This window comes from Anastrepha ludens, chromosome 2, assembly GCF_028408465.1.
Source record: "Anastrepha ludens isolate Willacy chromosome 2, idAnaLude1.1, whole genome shotgun sequence".
Classification (NCBI taxonomy): Eukaryota; Metazoa; Arthropoda; class Insecta; order Diptera; family Tephritidae; genus Anastrepha; species Anastrepha ludens.
In genome coordinates, this window is record NC_071498.1 from 52372081 (window position 1) to 52395022 (window position 22942).

Below are 22942 nucleotides of genomic sequence, written 5' to 3' on the forward strand. Positions count from 1 at the left end.
ATTTTCACTGGAATTTTTTTCAGTAATCAGTAAAAGTTTACTGGTAATGTATTTTTTTTACCAGTAATCATTAAAAAATTATACTTACTGCTTCTGCAAAGTGCCTACTATATCTATGATGAGCGGTAATCCATTAAAGAAATTTGCTCCAGACGCTAGTACGAGAAATTCGTTATTCGATGCCATAAACACGTTAATCATTCACATTTTTTGCGCAAACAAGTAATAGTTGAACATTTTTCTCAGTGTACGCACACAATTCAGAACTGGTAATGAGTTTTAGGAATCTCAGCAGCAGCAGCAGCAGCTCATCAACTCGCACTCAACGCATTAAGGTAAGTGTGTGATGTAGCGAAAGAACATAAACAGAAAAGTAACAAAAAGAAAGACAACAAACACACCAGCCAATATGACAAGTTTAGTTATCAATAAATTTGGCGGGATGAAGGCGGAAAACCAGCAAACTGTGGCGATTTCATCTTGGCTACAGTAGGCACTGATGAGTACATCACTTGCATACACATACATGTACAGACCGGTATTGATATGTGCCTATCAGTACAAGTCTGTCTTGATTATCTTAGCTTGCGCTGAGCCGATGATATTTCGTTGTCGATCGGTCAGTTTAATATTGAATATATACATACATACAAGTTTATAAAATAGAGTCAGTCTTCGCATTGACTCAGTTGCTTAGTAAACGTTGATGTAGAATTAAGGTGAATGTTATAAGGCATTTTAAATAATTGCGAAAAATTATTTATATATAATTTTACTATGTAACGTCGTAGTGCAAATAAATCAAATAATTATAATGAGATATATGCAAAAACAACAGCAATTTTAGTAATTGCGTGAATTATTATATAGTGAATTTGTGATAATTTGTTGTGATAAATAATTGAATTGAAATTGATATATTCGAATAAAGCAAAATAGAAAAAAGACTAAAAATAGCATACAAACATATCTATATACGCACACTCTTTAAAGAAGAAAAATAAAATAGAAGTGAAGTTCCCCGACCCATTGCGTGTCTCTGTTTGCCCGCAAAACAAAAATAAAAAAATTATAAAAACCCAATAAAACAAATACAAATATAAAAATAAAAATATCAACCTCTGCAAAATGCGAATATCCAATAGGGGAAAATCCACACAATTTAGCACGCTTCAATGGCCATTTTTCTTTGCCTTTGTCGCTGCGTTATTTTCGACAGCCACAGCGCAGGGTAAGTTGCGCCTGCAATGCGTACAGTAGTAGTGTATTTTTTTCATATTCATGCTCATCATATACTCGCACAAGTGTGATTGTATGCACATACACACGCACGAACCTGCCATGTAAGCACCATTTAAGTGAGCATATGACAGCGTGTGACATCGTCACCACAGGAGGCAGGGAGTATGTAACAAGTGTTTAAAGGGGGAATTGGAGCATTAAACATTCAGCGGCTATTTTAAGCAGTGCGGCGTTGCTTACAAATCCAACAAAGAGCTAAAACTTTAAAAATAGCATATAAAATAAAGTGCATGAGCACAGAGGCATCAACAGGTTCAACGGCTATGAGTAGGTAGAAAATAATTTGCAAGTAAGGCATACGTTTATGTTCGCACACATACATATAGACATTATTAGGAAAAAGGAACTTAGATTGAACATTTGTTTGATGAAGTAAAAAGTTGAGAGTATTTTCTGTTAGATGTCTTAAGTGAGTTATATCTCTCTATGTGTACATCGCATGGGTTTACCATATACTTTAATTTAAAGGTGATATTAGGCTTCGAGAAAAGTCTTTTGACTGTTTTGTATTAGGTAAAGCAATTTTTGTATTACAGGGTGACAAAAAGTTGAAATTCGTACGACCAGGCGAAAAGTCGTAGCAGGTTGTTGATATTTATGAACCCAATTCAGTATGGACCCCATATATCATAGAATGGATCCCATATACTATTAGTCCGGGAGCCAGGGGTCATTTTGACCTCATCATTTCATGCTGACTGATTTCAATACTAAAGGCAGAGTCCATCCAATGGATGACGAAGCCAACAATCACGCGGACCAGGGGCGTGAGTACGTGCGTGGGATGTTGCGAAACGTGTCGAAAAAAAATTTTTAACAACTCATTTAATACCGGCTGAAATTTTTTTTGTGTATTGTTGACATTTAGTAGAATAAAAAATAATTGTCAGCTGCGCCGTAGAGGGGGGAAAATACGAACTTGTAAAATAAATTAAAAAGTAAACTACTTTATGCCGATTAAACTTTTTTTACATAATTTCGGACACATATGAAAATATAATACTGATGGTCAGCTGCGTTTATAGCGGTGGGAAGACCGTCAGCCGAAGCAAGAATGTGTCATTGCGTTCATACATCTCGGCGGCGCGCGGAGTTTTCAATGCTTCGGCTGACGTCTTTTCCCCCAACGGACAATCAGCTGACGATTATTTTTCCATTTTAATTTATTAATACTATAATATTTGAAAATTTCAACCGGCATTAAGTATTTTTACTTTTAATTTTTTTTTACAAATTCACCTGTTCAGCTGACGTATTTTCCCCCCTCTACCGCGCAGCTGACTATTTTTTTAATTCTACTAAATATCAACAATACATGAAAAAAATTTCAGCCGGTATAAAATGAGTTAGTAGAAATTTTTTTTCGACACGTTTCGTACCATCCCACAATCACACCCACCGCAGGTGCGCCAACTGACGTTCACTTTCGTTATTCATGAAATCTAAATCACAAGTATAATCAAAAATTTAAGGGTATAAAAACGCAGTCCAAAATCGACCCCTTGATCCCGGACTATATGGAGTTCCGTTTTGCACTTCGAAATGGGCAACATTTCAAATTAGACTATGCATCACTCAGTTTGGAAATAAATTCGCAGTATTTCTCCAGGTTTTTCAGGGAGGATACTTCCTGCTGCGGTGGTATGATAATTATAAATATTTTTTAGTATTGATGAAATTCCATGCAACATGAACCAAGTAATTCGGGCATGACCTAAAATTTTTCCGAAATATGGTTTATTTGTAGGCTGGAGTAAAATAAAAAGTAAACTGCAAAAATTTTGGGGAAAAATTTAACAACGTTGAGATTAGTTCAAAGCCGACAATTTTGGTATAGTTTTTTAAAAGGAAACATATTCGGTTCTTTCCAACATTTTTGTAATTTTTTTTTTCTTTTTTTTAGGAAAATTATAATTTCTAAGACATTTTTTTTAGAAAAGTTTTTTTTTTGTAAAAATTTGTTGATGAACATTTTGTGTACCCTTTGTGGAAACAGGACACCTAAAATTTTTTTTCTTATTTTAATTTTTTTTTATTAATAGCTGATAATATGCTTTCTAATTTCGGAAAGTTAATCTGAATTACTGTGTGTCTGCTTATTAATGTTCGCTTCGATCGATTTGTTGTTGGTATTCTGAAGGTATTCGATATGATAGCAGCTGGCGGTAGCAGAGGAATAGGAATACCTCCTGGTTCCACTGGCACGCTTTGTTAAACTCGACCAAAATCGCATAAGCGGTTATCGCGCCAATTAGGAAGAAGAAGAAACAAAATTTTCGACACATAAATATGATTATAATTTTTGACTTTATTTTTATTGAAGCCTTGTTTGATCTCTGTGAGAATAAGTCGAATTATTTTCTCTTCTACCAGGAGCCACTTCTCCTTGGTGACTTTACCTTCCGGCTGACCACGGTTGATAATGGGTCTTTGTAACTTCGTTGGTAAGTTTAAACTTGGAGATGGTTTCTTCCGCTTATTCTCAGACGCCCGGTTGTCATTAGATCTTTGTCTTTTTGACGATGTGGCTGCCCCTTTTCTTTACCAAATTTGCAGCTTTTGAAGTTGAATGTCTCAAGTTGACGTCAGTCTCCGTTTCCGATGGCTTTCTTCGAACTGAGGAATTCAACTTCGAAGGCTATTCCGGCTTTCGCAAGGAGCTTTCTGACTCGCTTGTCGTACTCAAAGCATGCTGGTTCTCGTATTTTCGGACTTTGTGTGCGTGCTTCTTTCTCAGCGCTTTATCCCGTGAAGAAAACGAAGTTGAGTTACGTTTGCTCAGCTTCTCAAGATTTCCTCTTTCGTTGCCGGGCCTCTTTGATGGAGTATCATGCGGCTTGGTCTTTAGATCAGCGGACGGCATTACAGTCTGGTCCTTGGACATTGCGGATACTCAAGAGATATCCTCTTCGTCCGTGGTATACACCGCGCTGCCAAACACTGTTCGATCTAGTAGACTACTTTCGGAATCACTCCTAATTTTTGTCTGCCTTAGGACAGGATTTTTAACCTCAGTAGCTTGCTGATTGTCCGGACCTGTGGTAACCATCTGAACAACCGGGGCTTCAGTAGTATGACCATCGCTCGTGCCTGAGTCTTGCACACGGAGACTTTAGAATACTCAGGGAGCCGCTCATTATGAGACAAATGCTTCTGTACTTGCGAACGTTGATAACCTACCGGCAAGTTACTCAGCAAGTGAGACGGACTTGATATCTCTAGGCTAGCCTCTCCAATATGGGTGACAGTTTTGGAGTACCTAAGCACTTGTTGGCATACCCCAGCCTTTCACAGATGCACGCAAGTCCAACTACCACCGTCAAGGTCCAGGTATGATAAGGAGATATCAGAAATAAAAAAATATAAATTTTTTCCAAAAAAAATGTATTTATATTTTATACCAAAGGAGACACAATTTTTAAAAATGTTGAAAAGAACCGAAGGTATTCATTTGACTTTTAAAAACTGTATACCAAAGTTTTCAACATTGAATAAATCTGAATATAAATTTGTTTGCAAAATTTTTTCAATTCACGTGAGGAAATGTCAAAAATACTTTGATCGCTGAATAGCAAAGCAGAGGTTCCACCAATTCGATTCTGGTAATATTATATAAAGATGAGACACACTCTTGCAGGCTAATAGCCGAAATCATCGACAAAAGCATAGAAATCGTGAATCATCGGGCATCTGAGCACTTATTGTACTACTCTGGAGTTTTAGATTAATCAGAAAAATGTTTCTAATATGTAAACAGGATAATCCAAACCAAGTTAGTTTCAGCGTCGAAAGCGAAAATGGGCTTATTTTTTGAACGCTCACTGAGAATCTGATTAGAGTTTAGGAGGGTAAGGACCTCAAATATGTAGTGAGAAGGGCGTGAAAGTTGCCTAATCTTCAGGCTGAACTCATTTATGGTTTATGTACATATTTGAGCTTGATTTCTCAAGCGGGCTTTAGCGTACTGCAATATGGTACTTCTGACTTCCTTTGAACAAATTTATTGAGCCTTACGGCACGGGAAAGTGTTGTAAGGTATTTTCCTTTTATGAGTAGACCTTCATGTATTGGTTAGTTGTAGCATATTGTGGTCCCTGAGCTCAGTCATCGAAAATAACCGATGCAAACCTGGTTCGATCTTCTAACAGTACTCAAGTGCGAAATTTTAGAGCACAGAAAAACAATTGGTGCTAAACTGATTCCGAACAATTCAAACTGTATCTATCACCAGGTCGGCTTTAGAATTCAAAATATAATTTCATAGCACAGAGCTTCGCTCAGAAGATTCCCTTCTTTTATAATATTAAATATTAAATATATTTATAAACAATACTTACTTTCATAGTTAATTTTATAATCCATCTGAATTGAGATCTTAGTATGTAAGAATGCAATACTCCACTGATTTGAATTAACAAATACTAAGTTTTCCACCAGGGCTTTGATCAGTATTGTCTTTAATTTAGTTAGACGTAATTGACCCTCAAAATCTGTACTTAGTGTTGAAAAACCCAGTTTTCACAGGTAAAAGCATAAATTCACCCCTAACATTATAAACGGCGCATAGATATGAGGAGTGAATAATTCCTAGACAGTAAACTTTTTTATGTGATCTTTGAAATTTGTCAATTTTACAACTTTAACAGATAGATTAACTCTTTAAAATTATTGAAACTTATTTAAGAACAACATATCGCGAAATTCGTGATTTGTTTGGTGGAAATAATAAACCGAATGAGTCGACAATTCGAAGGTTGGGGAAAAAGTTTGAAGAAACTGTCGAAGATAAAAAAAGGACTAGCAGACCAAAAAGTGGACATTCTGTTGGGAATATTGCTGCTGTGGCGCAAAGTCTTGCTGATCAACCTTCAACATCAATATCTTGACGTTCACAATAACTAAATGATCTAATTTGATCACATTTGGTTGCTAAGAGCTATATTTTAAATAAAAATAGTGAAACCTGAAAGAACGTACATTTTTACTTGTTTTATTTTGAAACAACATCTAGGCGCATCTTTTTAAAGACCCTTTACTTGTTTTTCCGTGGAAATACAAAACTTTTTCAAAAGATATTTACAAAGTGTTAATATTGCTGAAGGAATGTTGAAAAATTTTAAATATTCACAATTTTTTCAATTGGAATTACTGTTTTGTTGATCAATAGGTATAAGATTATATGCAAATAAGCTACTTTCAATTTTCTTTTCAACGAAAGTAAAATTATCAAGATCCAAGTGTAGTACAATGGACTTAATTATTGTCTGAGTCCTGCACTTGTTGTCCCGACAAAAAAACAAAAAAAAAGATCCATTAAGATTCGTTGAATATATTTCCTACTTTTGTTTCATCATAAAAAAATTCATCTTCTATGTACACCTAAAAGATTTTTATAACACTTCGATCTTTAAATTTCTCATAGCCTTCGTCAACTTATAGCCTCTGGTGCTTACTCTTTAGTTTAGAATAACTTCAGAATAGAAGAAAATGCCTCGCCTGTTCATTCATTTTAAAACTCTCAGCTGCAGCTATGTTGGATATTTCTCAATATCCTTACCAGGAACTTGAGTTCCCCAGACTGATTGTGCTTATTCATAGCTAAATACTACTGCGGGCAAAAAGTAAGGTGAATTTGGTTGTAAAATGAAAAATCTTTATTTATTCTTGTAAATCAATTTCATCCCCTTCAAAATAATCCCCTCTCGATGAAATACACTTATGCCAACGATTTTTTCAATCCCCGAAACATGCTAAATAGTCCATTTCCGGTATTGCCATCAGCACCTTCTTCGATTCAGCTTTTATCTCCTCAATCGACTCGAAACGCGTTCCCCGTAGTGGTGTCTTTAGTTTTGGGAATAACCCGAAGTCACACGGAGCCAAATCAGGCGAATACGGTGGTTGCGGAACGATATGCGTGCAATTTTTGGCGAAATGGTCACGAAGAACGAGTGCAGTGTGAGACGTTGCATTATCGTGATGCAAAAACTAAGAGTTGTTGGCCCATAATTCTGGTCTTCTTAGACGAATTGCTTCACGAAAACGATGCATAACGCTCAAATAATGTTCCTTATTAACAGTTGGCCAGGTGGAAGGAGTTCATAGTGCACCACACCACGAAAATCGAAAAAAACTGTCGGTTGTTTCAGGGTCGTAAGCATAAATCTCATCTCCCGTAATGATGCATTTGAGCTTATCCTGATAGTCTGAAAGCATTGTTTCACACACATCAACGCGACGACTTTTTTCCAAGAAATTGAGAGTTTTCGGTACCAAACGAGATTTGACTTTTCGTAGGCCCAAATGGTCTTCCAAAATGGTTTTCACAGATCCTTCTGATATTCCGATCATATCAGTAAGGTCTTTAACAGGCAACCGACGATTTTTGAGCACTAACTCCTTCACTTTATTGACGAGTTGGTCATATGTTAACGTCGATGGTCGTCCGGAGCGCTCCAAGTCATCAACACGTTCTCCACCCTCTTTGAAGTCTTTGTACCACTTATAAACATTTTTCTGCGACATGGTCGAATCACCAAATGCCTTCTGCAACATGCTAAACGTTTCCGCAGCCGAAATTTCATTCCGCAAACAAAATTTGATGGCACTTCTCTGCTCAATCAAATCAGACATTGTAAAAATCGAAAAATGCACTCTTGGTCGTTTGGTAAACACAAGCGTAAATATATTACTGAAAGTTGGTCCATTCACATGAAAGTTGGTCCAGATGGTATTAACAGTGTTGCCAACTCATGAAAAAAATAACTAGAGCGAAATTTTAATCCCGCGAAGTTTGACAAATAAATTCTCCTTACTTTTCGCCACACAGTAGTACAATTACCATATGCCATCAATGCAGCTTTCAGTCAAGGAATCTAAAAAAAACGTAAATATATTAATCGAATTATCTGATTACATCCCAATATATGGAGGAATATATAAAAACATAAAAAAAAATTATGAGTTAGCCTTTGAATAGTCGGTTCTATGCACTGATGATAAATAAATATCTAAATACAGTTGAGACTCGATAATTTGTAACCTGCTAAATCCAAAACCGCGATAAATCGAAAAAAATTCTATCGCCTTGAAAAAAATGCTTTAATTTGTAAAAATTCCATACATTTTGGGCTCCTCGTTAGTTCGTACTCTTTTTCACAACTCAGAATATTAAACCTCTTGTAAATTGAAATTTTTTTTTCGTAACCTCTTATATTTCGTATTGCAATTTGAAAGTTTTTGTCGGTAAATTAATTACCGTTGTGTTTTGCAAACAGCTATGACGCCTTAATGTCGTTGTGCATGTTGAATTTTGCGCTTCTCACACTGTTTTCGTTTAGTTTGTCGAGTTTTATTCTAAGCGGAACATCATTTCTTAGAAATGGCAAATAGGCGTACGCATAAGACCTTATCAATCGCGCAAAAGCAAGACATTATTTCAGCCATTGATAACGGAACAAAAAAAAAAAATTGACTTGGCAAAACAATTTAATATCGCTTCATCAACAATCACGTCAGTTTTACATAAAAGAGAGTTTATTCTGCAAACATCATCTCATAGTACACTGCAACGTCAGAAACATGCTGAACATCCAAATGTAGAAAAATCTGTACTCTTGAGGTTTACGCACCGCTGTGAGAGTAATGTTCCCATTGGTGGAGAACTATTAAGAGAAAAAGCTTTGTTTTTTGTCAGAGCTATGAATATAACAGGTTTAAAGGTAAGCAGTGGCTAGCTATAGATCGTTGTAAACAACGAAACAATATCTCCTTAAAAAAAATGTGCGGCGAAAGTGCGTTTGTTAATGAAGGCGTTTGTTCTGACTGAAAGGAAAAGTTAAGTGACCTGATTAAAAACTACGAAGCTAAGGATATATTTAATGCAGATGAAACTGGGTTGTTTTATAAGTGTTTACTAGATCGAACCTACTGCTTTAAAAATGAAAAATGGCATGGGGGCAAGCACAGTAAGGAAAGAGTGACTTTGTTATTTTGCGTAAACATGGGTGCCATCCAAAAAACTTAAGCCCTTGCTTATTGGGAAGTCAGCGAAACCAAGGTGCTTTAAAAACATTTCTTACTTTCCAGTGCATTGTCGGCACACCAAGAAGGCCTGGATGACATCAATAATTTTTAACGAATGGCTTGAAATATAATATTAAATGACACCATGGCAGCTAAGAGTCGAAGGATATTGTTATTTATATACAACTGTACGGCGCATAGCATAAATTCTCATCTGAGCCACGTAAAGATTGAGTTTTTGCCACCTAATACCACATCTAAGCTGCAGCCCCTTGACCTGGGCATTATAAAATATTTTAAAGCCTTATACCGCAAGGAAATGTTTATTAATCTAACAGAATTGATCAAAAGAAAAAGTTTAGTTGCACAATGTTAGCAGCTACACAAATTGCTTACGAAGCTTGGAAAAATGTAAGCATTTTGTACATTCGAAACTGCTTCCGTGCTTGTGGTTTCAATAAAACATTAAACGATGATTACCTATTTAGAAAATAGTCATTTAAACATAGATTATCTGCGGGAAGCTATATCTGAATACTCGGAAAATGCCGGATCTTTCGAGGAATATGTTAACGTTGACAATGACATTGCTGTAACTGGTATGGTAACAGATAACGATATTTTGGAAGAAGTTTTGCATGTCAGTAATGAAAGTGACGAGGATGATGGTGACGCCGAAGGAGATGAAACTTTAACAACCACACAAGCCATAGCGTTAGTTCACCGATTGAAACATTTTCTATCAACAAATGCTACTCAAGACAGTGGCGATAGCCTTATTTGGAAAAATTGGAAAATAAAATAGAAAAACTTAAAGAAAAAAGTGTCAAACAATCGAAAATAACAGACTTTTTTAAAAACCAATTTTATGTTATTAAAAAATTACGTATTTTGTTATTATAAATTTAACATGAAAAGCGTACAATTGAATGTACTTAAAATTAAATTTATTAAGTATACATGATGAAATATAAAAGCCTCGTTTATTTAAATTCTTCTTTTTTGAGCCTTGTTTAATGGAAATCGCGATAATTTGAATTTCTATGTAAATAAAAAAAAAACTGATCCCCTTGCCATTTCGAATTATCGGGACTCGACTGTACAAAAAATGTAAAAAATAAAGAATAAATAAATTACCCGATGCAATAAAGAGGCTTACCTGGAAATGAATAACGGTGCTTATATCGACAACGAATTATAAGGAATAAACACGTTTAAATTTGCAATTTGTTTCTAGCCACGCATTTTGATAATTTTTTGAAGTGAAAACTTCTTTAGAATCGTTGGGAGTGATTTCAGACTCGATGAAACGAAAAAGCGACACTAAAAAGAGACATACATATAGATCGTATAGTATATAGCCTGCGGGAGAATGAGATAGAACACAGTTATACAGCGTTCCCTATTCTCCGTCTCCTCTTTGTGCGGTGCTTCGTAGCCTCCCCACTCTTGGCTACGAAGCGTTATATGTTGATATACGTATATGTGTGGCTGCATACTGCTGAGCCACGCTAGTATAGTGAGTATTGTAGTATGTATACTACACTGCCTATTACTTGCTTTGGTGTTTAGTTTAAGCCTCATACGTATGTATGTTTGTAGGTATGCTAGTACATATGTGTGCGGGCCATACACCAGAAGTATCGCGGATACTTAGAAAAGATTACGATAAAGTTCCAATGATTTTAAGTGGCGATTTTAACGTAAATTTTGCATTGGACACAGCGGTTCCTTTAATTGACTTTCTCAATACAACATTCAATTTAAAAATGTGTAACAATCGCACTGAATCGACAACACGATCAAAAACAACAATTGACGCGGTATTTCAAAGATATGTTGACAACATCGAAACCAAAGCATTTGTATCGTATTTTAGCTATCATAAGCCACTCGTATCATTTGTTAAAATTGAAAACATTGAGGATGAATAATAATAAAATGAAGAAAATAAAATATGAACTTTATAGCAATATTATAATGAACCTATAATTACCCCGCTCCTAATGCTGCTTTCGTCTCATTCTGTTTCAGTTTGTTTTACGGAAGGTTTCACTTCTATCGCGTCTAACCGTTAGACTGGTATTTTTTCTTCTTATGAAATTTTACACTCCACTTGTTGAGCCTGCAATCCGTCCACGGGTTACTTGTTTCATTGAATGATTTTATATTTTTGGATAGCTAAGAATTCTACTTTTTAAAATGTGAAGTAGTAAATAATTAGTCAGAAATCGTAAATTCAAACCAGCCATTTGTAGTTGTCATGGCTTGGTTAAAATTTTATGCATATATTTATTAAGGGTAAAAAACCACAAAAAAAGCAAAGCTTTTAAATAACCTTCACATTGAAAGAAAGTGGGTACATAAAAGAAAAACTATTTATATTTTTTCAAATAATCTTTAAATTTGAGTATCTCGAAAAGTATAAATTTTTGACCATCATATCATACCTATAATCAAATTAATGAGTTAATACTCTTAATTATCTTCGCGGACTTTCCCGATAAGCCTGTACACATCATGAGATATGACTCACGAAAGACATAGAGCAGAAAACATTGAGAAAATTTTACTTCACCTAATCTGTTTAAGAATTTCCTGCTTAAATGTAAGTAGTCATGCAACTCTATTTTAATTGCATACTCAGTAAACTAAAGTTAAATATGTACACACTTTTCCCATCATTGCTACAACTGATGTTGATAGATATGTAGATTACAGATGCAGATGAAACGAAACAATTGAAATTGAATATGATATTATATAATTGCTTGTGAAGGGTAAGTTGTTACTAAGTGGGGAATTTTGTGGAGTAAAAACAATACAAAGAACGATGCACAAAATCGGTCAAAATTGGCCCGACTGGGGATTGTAAAAGATCATCATTTTCTGACAGCTTTGACCTCGCTGAATCGAAAAATGACACTTAGAATGTTGTAAACCCTGGGGAAAGTGTTGAAAAACCACCCTCATCCCTTAATCTCAAAATATGAATATAAACTGTAAAACATTTTAATACAAAAATAGCACGAGTTTTATTCTCATATATTATTTAATTTTATAAGCAATTATAAGTAAAAAGATGTAAAATCAGATACACCCTTATCAGTTTTAAAAAACCACCCCTTTGCACCCTTACATTGAGTGAAGTAATTATCTATTGTTTTAATCATTTTTTTCATCCCAAGATTATTGTCATTAATAATATTTTTTCTCTCAAGCGAGCTGATAATTACCCCATAGAATTTTAATACCCCCTGGTATTTTTGAAACCACCCCTATTATATCCTTCTTACAAAATACAATCAAAAGTGTCCAAAAAGCCGAAAGTTGTTTCTTTTTCTAATCCATATAATCTTTGTCCTATATGAATGTTAAAAATACTCTAGTAAACTTCAAAATCCCCACACTAAAAAAACTCACCCCCTTTACACCCCTTATATAAAAATAAATCATTAAAATTCCCAAAAAAGCGTAAGAAATCTATTCTTCTTTTCTTTCGTTACTTGCTTCTTGGCAAGATGATCACGTCTAATTCATCCTCCGAAGCTGTAAATTAGATGTAGCGTATTCATTCTTCTTCTTCTTGTGATTCATCTGACGTATCTGATTCATCAATGCAGTCTGCAGTCCCGGGTGGGAATACAACATTTTCATGTATTCCAGGTTTTTGAATGTCGTCAAATCTTGCGTAACCATAGTACCAAATTATTAATGTTACATGGGCACAACATCCATTAACCCTATTACCAACTTTGCAGCCACAACTGTGTCCAATTATTGAAGGAAGGCCCTCCAATGTTTTATTTATAAGCACATACACGTAATACTTTAAGCTATTCGAATGTCTGGAACGAATTTGGGCTTTTAGAAGTAAACTGTTCTGAAGATCTAAATCAATGCCATATTTATGATAATTTAATTTTGCAGTTTCCTTTGCGATTTGGCAGTTAAAGTCTCCAGTAGAGTCAACATGGTCAGCAAAGTACCTACTGGCCATTCTAACTTGATAACACCCACATGTATATCTATATAAATCAGTTAGAGTTATTATAAGGGGTGAAAAGAAAATTCGTTCTCTGATGTGATAGGATCCTCTTGCTTTTGGTGAACTTTAATGATTTAATTATTATTCTTATTGCAAAAGGGATGGGTACTATAGAAAAAGGATTGAACCTTATTAGTGTTTTTAAGCAAATGATAGGGGTAGTTTTGTAATATGACCAGGGGCTAACAGATTCTTGTTTATTTTTACCAGGTGGTTTTGCTAAAAAAATTGACAATATTAACACTATTTTTTTATCAGTATATAAGTTTTGACTATTACTTATTTTTTAAGGGATGTAAAAAAGGTTGTTTTTTAAGCCATCAGGTGCTCCTTAAATTGATTAGAATGTTTTTGAAATAAGGTCAAGAAGCAAGTAACGAAAGCAAAAAAGAATAGATTTCTTACGCTTTTTTGGGAATTTTAATGATTTATTTTTATATAAGGGGTGTAAAGGGGGTGAGTTTTTTTAGTGTGGGGATTTTGAAGTTTACTAGAGTCTTTTTAACATTCGTATAGGACAAAGATTATATGGATTAGAAAAAGAAACAACTTTCGGCTTTTTGGACACTTTTGATTGTATTTTGTAAGAAGGATATAATAGGGGTGGTTTCAAAAATACCAGGGGGTATTAAAATTCTATGGGGTAATTATCAGCTCGCTTGAGAGAAAAAATATTATTAATGACAATAATCTTGGGATGAAAAAAATGATTAAAACAATAGATAATTACTTCACTCAATGTAAGGGTGCAAAGGGGTGGTTTTTTAAAACTGATAAGGGTGTATCTGATTTTACATCTTTTTACTTATAATTGCTTATAAAATTAAATAATATATGAGAATAAAACTCGTGCTATTTTTGTATTAAAATGTTTTACAGTTTATATTCATATTTTGAGATTAAGGGATGAGGGTGGTTTTTCAACACTTTCCCCAGGGTTTACAACATTCTAAGTGTCATTTTTCGATTCAGCGAGGTCAAAGCTGTCAGAAAATGATGATCTTTTACAATCCCCAGTCGGGCCAATTTTGACCGATTTTGTGCATCGTTCTTTTGTTGCATGCCATCTATGTACAGTGCCGCTCAACTGAATAGGTTTGACTTCTTTTTTAGACTTAGAACATAATATCTTCATAACGAACACTCGGATTTAAACCAAATAAATTTTGTTAAGTAAAACGATCAATTATTTATAAAATACGAAAGTTTTTGTTTTTTTTTTGGTTTGGTTTTTATATTTTTTTTTTTATTATATTTTCAAAAACATAGCAGAAAGTCTACATTATTTTTAACTCAAGTGAATAGGTTTGACCAACAAAACTATAAAAAAAAAATTATTCGCAGCAATATTTCATGGCACTTGGTAACTTAAATAATAAAATACACTATTTCTGCATTATTTAATATTTGGTATGACCACCTTTATTCTTAATTACTTCAAACATTCGAGTTGATAAGGAATCGTAATATTTTTCAATTTCACTCAGTGAAATAGTTGACCAGGCTTTTCTAATCGCTTCAACCAGGGTCGCCGAGTCTTGAAATTGTCTTCCTTCTTCATACACTCTCCTGGATAAAAGTCCCCAATTGTTCTCGATAATATTTATGTCTGGGGAGTATGGCGGCCACTCGAGTAAGTTGACATTCTGGTCCTTAATCCACTGTTTTGTAACCCGGGCTGTATGGATGGGGACGTTGTCTTGTTGGTACGTCCATTGAATAGGTCCAAAAATTTCAGAAAACTGGGGCAAAGCCTTTTGGAGCACAGTCTTGTAGACATTTGCATTCATCTTTGATGAAGCAAACTGCAGCTCGCAAGTTCCATACAACGATATGGCTCCCCAAACCATTACGCCTCCTGTACAGGAGTGATGACTACTCAAAAAGCATTCCTCTTTTCGCATATCGTGAAAATAATAGTTGTAGCCATCCGGTCCGTCGAGATTGAACTTTTTTTTGTCGGGGAAGACCACAGCCTTCCACTCCTTGTTCCATGTCATGTGATCCAGCGCAAATCAAAGTCGCGCTTCCTTCCGTGCATCATTGAGAGTAGGTTTTTTTATATTTTTAATCTCTTTAAGTGTTTAGCACTCCAAATAACTCGTTATACCGTTGCCAAACTAGCATTTACACCGCATTCATCCCTGATTTTACTGGCAGAGAGGTGGGAATTCGAAGCAGTTCGAAGGATTAGTCGCCTCTCTGATGCAGTTGAAGCATACTTTTTTCCTCCTTTCATTTTTTCCCGTAATCGGCTTCATTACGAAGAAAATTGCTTACCACGTTTTGGCCAGTCTTCTTTGCTATTTCATTATGTTTTAGGCCAGATTCAATATAGCCTTTAATTTGACCTTTTTCAAAATCGGTTAAAGATTTTTCCCGACCCATATTAAAAAAAATGGTAGCAATTACTTTAAATTTAAGTAGACCAAAGAAATTATATGTTTTCAATCACGCAGTCAATCAAAAAGTGAAATCAAAATTGTCAAACCTAATCAGATGAGCCAAAAATAGACCACATATCTTGCGAATTTCACGACGAAAGCAAAATTTTGATTTACCGTTGCATAGAACCCGTTACATTTTTTTCTCATATTATGAGTAAACAAATGAATGTTCAAAACAAAAAAGAAAGAAGGAAAAAATGCCATAGGAACAAAGAGAAAAGAAAAAATAGAAGAAATAATGTTCAAACCTATTCAGTTGAGCGGTACTGTATGTGTGTGTACATATATACAAATCTATAATTAATGTGAAATTAGATATTTTGACTGCTAGAGGGAATAATACGAAAAATTTCAATTTATTTGTTTGCTATTTGAAATAAATGTAATTGACGCTGGAAATATCCAAGTTGGTCATACGAGTACTAGTAAAATATACCTACATAAATATCAAGAGGCGTATGCAGAAAATATCACATTTTAGGCGTACCACAGATAACGTAGTAACTTCACACATTTTTTATAATTTCACACAAATTTATAAATAAAAATACAGTTGATGCAATTAGCCTTCAAGCTAATATTGAAAGGCTTCAGTTGAGGTGCTTAAATAAATGCCTCTCCTTGAAAGTTAGCACTTAAATAGTTTTGGACAACGTACTCGAAAATTTTTCATTACATATGCGCTTACCAGTTATCGGTTAATCAGCTTGAAGTATGTTGATGAGATGGTAAGCGCCATCGATATGCTACTTCTCTGCTCGCTTGACGATAAATTTGCATCTGAAAGCAAAAAGAAGTTATCGAGCAAGATTCCTTGCTAGTGTGTATGGTGCTATCTCTTAAAACTGGTATAATTCATTATTTTCAATGCTGCCAAATCTCTTTCAAGAGAAATCATTACACCGCGTTCATACAGGGAAACTTTAGTTGCTTCAACTTTGCTTATCCGCACAAGGCAACTCCATTGCTTACAATTGTTTAGTTTTCGGTCTAAAATCAACAACAACATTGAGAAGAACGAGAACACAAAGGGTGTTGACAGAGCATGAGTATCATAAGTAACGAGTTGAAGCAACAAATGTTTCCCTCTGTGAACGCAGTCTCATTACCCATAAGTAGGTACTCATTAAGTGCTTCCAGGCCAATATAATTCTTCTGCAGCTCTTTTCCACCGCTACCAACATATGTATGTATATTTATACCAGTTGGTTCACCTATTCGCCACTAGCTAACGCTTGGGGAATCGAAGAGGCCTAGCGTTTTTTTGAAATATTTTCTTTCAATCTGTTCTGTATTTTTAGCTTTGTAAGACGTAAAATATCAACACTTTCCGATCCGATCGATGATATTGCGTTATCTATTGGCGTACAGCATCGATTATTCCTGTTACAACAGCCGTTTTCGAGCTGCCTTTACGAAATTTGTCTTGCAAGGCTCGACGACCATGTTGGAACTCGTTGGACCAGCATTTCACAATGGCTAAGTGTGGTGTTTCAACCCCAAAAATCGAAGTAAGCTGAACAATGCACTCTCGTCTCGTCAGTCTACTTCAAAAGTCGTAATAAATCATCGCGCGAAACATTTCCCGAGTTAATTCCATCGTTGGGTGAGATGAATTTTTCATTTGAACTCACTGAAAAAAGAACAAATAAAGTTCGTAAGTGAAAATATACAGTTTCTCAAGAATATCTTTGCATAGTGAAGAAAAATTTAAAAATTTTAGCTTTTGTTCGAAAATTCCAACAACAAATAAAAAGGCAAACAAAAAATGTATACACACATTCCATTACTGTACTTGTCTACGACTATTAGGCGCCATCAGTTAATAAATAAACACACACATTACAAAAAAAACAACAAAAAACGATGTTTACTCTATTTAAAAAGTGTCAAAAAAATATTTGCATAACTAATGAAAACAACAAAAAATGCAGTTATTTTCCGCGAATGTCATTCATTTGGGTTTTTTTGCAAATGGCATGGAATGTGAAAGGGATAAGAATTATTTAGTTATAAAGTGATTGTCTTCAGTGCTACAAGTGATCTCAGGTTTGAATAAAAAAAATGCCAGGAAAAAGAGTTTCAAAAAATATTATTCAATTAGTGTATTTCAATCACTACAAAGGCAAATCAGCCAGAGATATGTTCTCCCTCAAAATTAGAACTGTATATGTATATGTCATATCATAAACCAAGGAAGACTGGAGTTGAAAGGATCTACAGGCAGACCAAAAAAAGTGTCGCAGCGAATTGAGCGTAAAATTATTAAAACTATTTATAATAGCCCGCAAAGCAGTACAAGAGGAGTAGCTCAAGTGGAAAAAGATTACGGGTTAAGAGTTTCTCAGGAAATCCTGTATCAAGAGTGCGCAGCCTAAGCTTTCACACTCACATAAAAGGTGTCTGACTGTTTCCTCTTCTTCTGTATTAAGCAGCTTATACAGAAATCAAAGTACGGGAGTCCTAACCTTCTAGCGTGGCTGCCTATTAAACAATGACCAGTTAATACCCCTATCATTTTTCTTATAGCTTCTTTGTTAAATCTTAACAAGATTTTCGATCTACCGCTGTTCCAGTTCGGCCATGTCTGTCTGCTTAGTTCGCATGTTGTGAGGTTTTGCCAGCTTGTATTTACCTTTTTGATGGTTTCCCTGTCTATAAGTAATTTACAAGTGGCTATAGGCATGGGCATTATCCGGTTGGAGATCGAGCGTTGTACCGGTTCGTGCAAGTTCATCCGCCTTGCAGTTTTCTGCTATATTCCTGTGGCCTGGCACCCAGATAAGGTGCACTTTGTAGCACTTAGATACGTCATTTAGAAGTTTAAAACATTATAAAACTGTTTTTGATGAGTATGTTTTAGATTTAAAGATTGACTTTAAATATGAATGAAAAAAAAAAAAAATATATTTTTCATTCACGACTATATCCAGTCTGTGCGATTAAGAAGCCTTAAAAGTTTGCTTAAGTCAGCTCTTTCAGATTTTCAAATGCGTTTTGCAATGCTTAAGGTCCTCGCTTTCCACAGGGCAAGGCATTCACAGAGGAAGTGGAAGATAGTTTTCTTTTTCTCCAGAGAATTACAACTATGATAGTAAGTCAGTGAGAGATACGTTCTTTGGTTACTTGCTCTCCTATGCGCCAGAAACCAGTTAGCAGTGCCGTGAGGCTGTAGGCATCCCTTCGCTTGTTGACATTTGGTTATGGTTGTAGGTGGGCCATAACGTTCTGCTGACTTCGCATGTCATCTGATCCCTCCATCGACAATCCACGATTTGTAAGTATTTTATGGATATTGCATTATTGATTGCTCCCCGTGGTGTGAATACCGATCTGCAAGAACTTTATGCATGTCACATCCTCCTCTAGCCATTTCGTCTGCTTTTGCGTTTCCTTCAATATTCCAATGTGCCGGGATATGCCTAGTATTTGAGTGAATATTAATCTCCAAATCTTTATCGCATCTTCAAAGATACAACCGCATTTTCTTTAGTTATTTCGAAAAAAAAAATGTTTGTCCTTAAAAAATATTCTAACGTTATATTTTAAACGCCGTGTTGCAAGTCATATATGTATGCATATATTTTTTATAACGGAATACCTTGCACGTTTAAGTGTTAATTAAAGATAGTTTCACTTAAAATTTTGGGGGTCAAAAATGACTTTAGAGCCTTGTTTTAAGGGACTCTTTTCCTCATAATTTTGTGTAGAATCCGAATTAGCTAGCAACGATTACGAAAAAACAATTGCTTCATCTTAATGTACATATACCCGGGGGCGCAAAATTAATCATCCAATTTTTTTTATTAACTTTTTTAAAATAAAAACATAATAATAATAATTTTCAGTCTTGGAAATCTCCATTTTAAGTTTTACGCACTCCATTACTTGTGTGTTTGTACACTGGCTGCTCTTGTCTAGCTCACAACAGTCAAATATGATTGACGTACGACGTCATTTGCAAAAACTATAAATCTTTCGATGGGTGATTAATTTTGCGCCACTTTGTACGTGTATTGTTCAAATTGTTCGTGAGATATACATGGATTGGCACGCGTATTTTCAGTACTTTCAGCGAACATTTCTAAAGGGTCATTCAAAAGTGACGCCAAGATGTCAGTAGTGAATAATTCCTAGACAGCACCTTTTGTTTAAGTGACCTTTGACATTTGTCTAATAGACAAATGCACAACTTTAAACGATAGAACAACGCGTTGAAATTATTGGAGCTCATATCGAAAATGGTCTAACATATCGCAAAATTCCTGATTTTGTTTTGGTGGAAATAATCGTCCAAATGAGTCGATAATTCAGAGGTTAGTGAAAAATTTTCAAGAAACTGCTTCTGTCGAGGATAGAAAAAGGAACTGGTAGGCCAAAAAATGAAGGTTCTCTTGAGAATATCGCTGCTTTAGCGCAAAATATTGCTGAATAACGATATCTCGACGCTCGCAACAATTGGCCATTCATTAATCGACTGTTTGGCGGATTTTACTTGTAAAGGTGGTTTGGTGGACTTTTAAATGATCCCAATTTTGAAATATAAGTGTTAAGAACCATATTTTGAACTAAAATAGTGAAACCTTAAAGAATCTAAATTTTACTTGCTTTATTTTAAAACAACCCTAGGAATTGAATATTTGCCTCGGGTGCAAATTTTTGCTGCAAACCAACTTAATTAGCATTTCCTTCCTCACAATTTGAAATAATTATTATAATTAGCATTTTTTCGATAATAAAATGTCCTAACCCAATGTGATTTACTATGCAATATCTTTAGTGCTGGGAGATAAAATTAAGAATCTAATGCCAACATTTGTTTCATTAGCTGGCAAACACTTTGAAATCAGAAAACCCGTTAATTTGGGTTTATTGCCCGAAACAAGTTAATTTACCGCCACACGATCTATATAAATGTCTTGTCATTCGCTTTGATGCCCATTTACTATATACATACACACATACATACGTACATATAAGACTACCTATTATCAATCCAAAAACGAAACATTTTCCAGTTTCAATACAAAAAGAGCATCCACCCACCAATCCACCAGCAGCTAGTCATAATTCTTCTGTATTTAACTTTAGTTTTATCATTACAAGTAATCTTACAACATAAAGTAGCGAGTGTAATTGAGTTGAATAAAATGGTTTATTGTTGGATTTGTTTGTGTGTAGCTCAAGCGGTTGGCTGGCTGACTGGCTTGCTGGCTGGTTGGCCGATTGCTGGGCTTGCTTGTTTAATTGTACGCTTGGCTGGTATGTAGTTTGCTTACTCGACCGGCTGGTGTCATCGCGCACATTTACGCAAATCCCAGTCGGTGAGTCATTGGAGCGGGCAATGGCAGTGGCAAGCAAACGAAAGTTACAAAAACGCAAACAAATGAGAAGTGAATGAAAAAAAGCGAAAAAAACACTAAGAAAATAAGTAAATAACAAAAATACGATACAAACAAAGCCAAAGTTCAATGCAATCAATGCGAATTGGTGTTTTTGCTCGTGTTCATGCCATTATTATAGGGAGGCACGTTTTCAACGGAGACGGGATGATGCTTGGTGGCACCGCATGGATGCTGCTCCCAACACCGCACTGCTATTGCTACTACTTTTACTGCTTTTTTGCTGCTGCTGCTGCTGTTGTTACGAGTATGATTACTTCGTCTCGACAATGCTTCGCGTTTTTGCTGTGTTGGGAAATTTTCTCTTTTACGCGCATGCGCTTACTCACTCATTGCCTCATTGCCTCAATACTCATTGCCAGTTTATACTGACTTATATTTCTCTTGTATATTTACTCTTAATTCTATTGCGTTTGTATTTACTTACTCAAATATTTTTCTCAACTCTTATACGTTAATAGCTCGCTGTAACAATCCGAATAGCAAAATAGGTTATTGTGTCTCAATATACGAATGCCCTAGTCTTATTGAAGTGGTGCGACGCTACGACCTCGCACCAAGAGATCGTGAATTTCTGCAAAAATCCCAATGTACCAATGGTTATGGCCAGTCACCGTATGTCTGTTGTACGCCTGATAAAGGTTTCACATCGTCGAATGATGGCTCAAATCCAATGCCCGTCACAAGCACTACGACAACACGTCGCCCGTCTATTGTCAAACCACCATCACCGAGCAATGGCAAAGGCGATGTGCTACCGGTGCCGCCTGCTTGCGGTCCAAATTCATTGGATGATAAAATTTACAATGGCAAAGACACGGCACTGGATCAATATCCCTGGATGGTGCTGCTTGAATATACACAAAGTAAGTAGATATGCATATATGTACATATGTATAATATGTGCTCGTACATATATATGGCATGTAGTGGTGGCGAGCAACTCTCAGCATTCAGTTTGCTGCTGCTGTTTGTTATAGATAGATTAAATCGCCGTTATTGATTTGAATTTCAATGCCTTTTATGCTTACAATGTTTTTTCACTCGTTTTTGTTTCTGATTTTGTTTGTTGTCTTTTTTATTTTATTTTTGTTTTTGCTTGTTTGCTTGTTTGCTATTTTCGCACTTGCCTACTATCACAGAAAATGGGAAGCCCATACTCAATTGTGGCGGCAGCTTGATAAATCAACGCTATGTGCTGACAGCGGGGCACTGTGTTGTGGGAGCCATTGAAGCGGAAGTTGGTCCACTGTAAGTAAACGTGCTCTGGCATACTTAAGCAAAATAATACACGCATACATGTACATAAACATACACACACATACTTATAGATACACACACTTATACGTACACCCATTACATACGTTTCTGAGGCACAAATTAATACTTGAATGCACGCATAGACATACTCGTACACATTTACATTTCTGTGTGTGTATGCGAGTGCGCAAATTGTATACACACTTCACCAAGCTATTATAATTTCTATGTTTGTATGTCAGCCTAAGTAGTTGGTAATCTTCGTGCGCTGCTAGTTGAATTTCCGTCAGTCAAAAAAACGTTAATATGTCTTGACGGCTTGAGCAGGAAAACAGAAAGGAGATATTTTAGGTTCAGGTGCACTTAATAAACAAGAAAATTGAATATCCTGTCAATCAAGTTGGTAAATATTGGTCAATTTAAAAGCACCGCTAGAAAATTTGAGTCAAGTTCGAACA

General features: G+C 35.4%; 1 protein-coding gene across 1 annotated transcript in view; it reads left to right on the forward strand.

Moving 5' to 3' along the window:
• Positions 1 to 696: 696 nt before the first annotated feature.
• LOC128871113 (serine protease 7) overlaps positions 697 to 22942 on the forward strand; it is a 40052-nt gene continuing 17806 nt past the window's right edge. Inside the window, exons 1-3 of the mRNA XM_054113304.1 lie at positions 697 to 1231; positions 21686 to 22090; positions 22367 to 22475. Of these exons, the coding sequence (XP_053969279.1) occupies positions 1129 to 1231; positions 21686 to 22090; positions 22367 to 22475 (617 nt within the window). The 5' untranslated portion in view covers positions 697 to 1128. The remainder of the gene's footprint in view (positions 1232 to 21685; positions 22091 to 22366; positions 22476 to 22942) is intronic.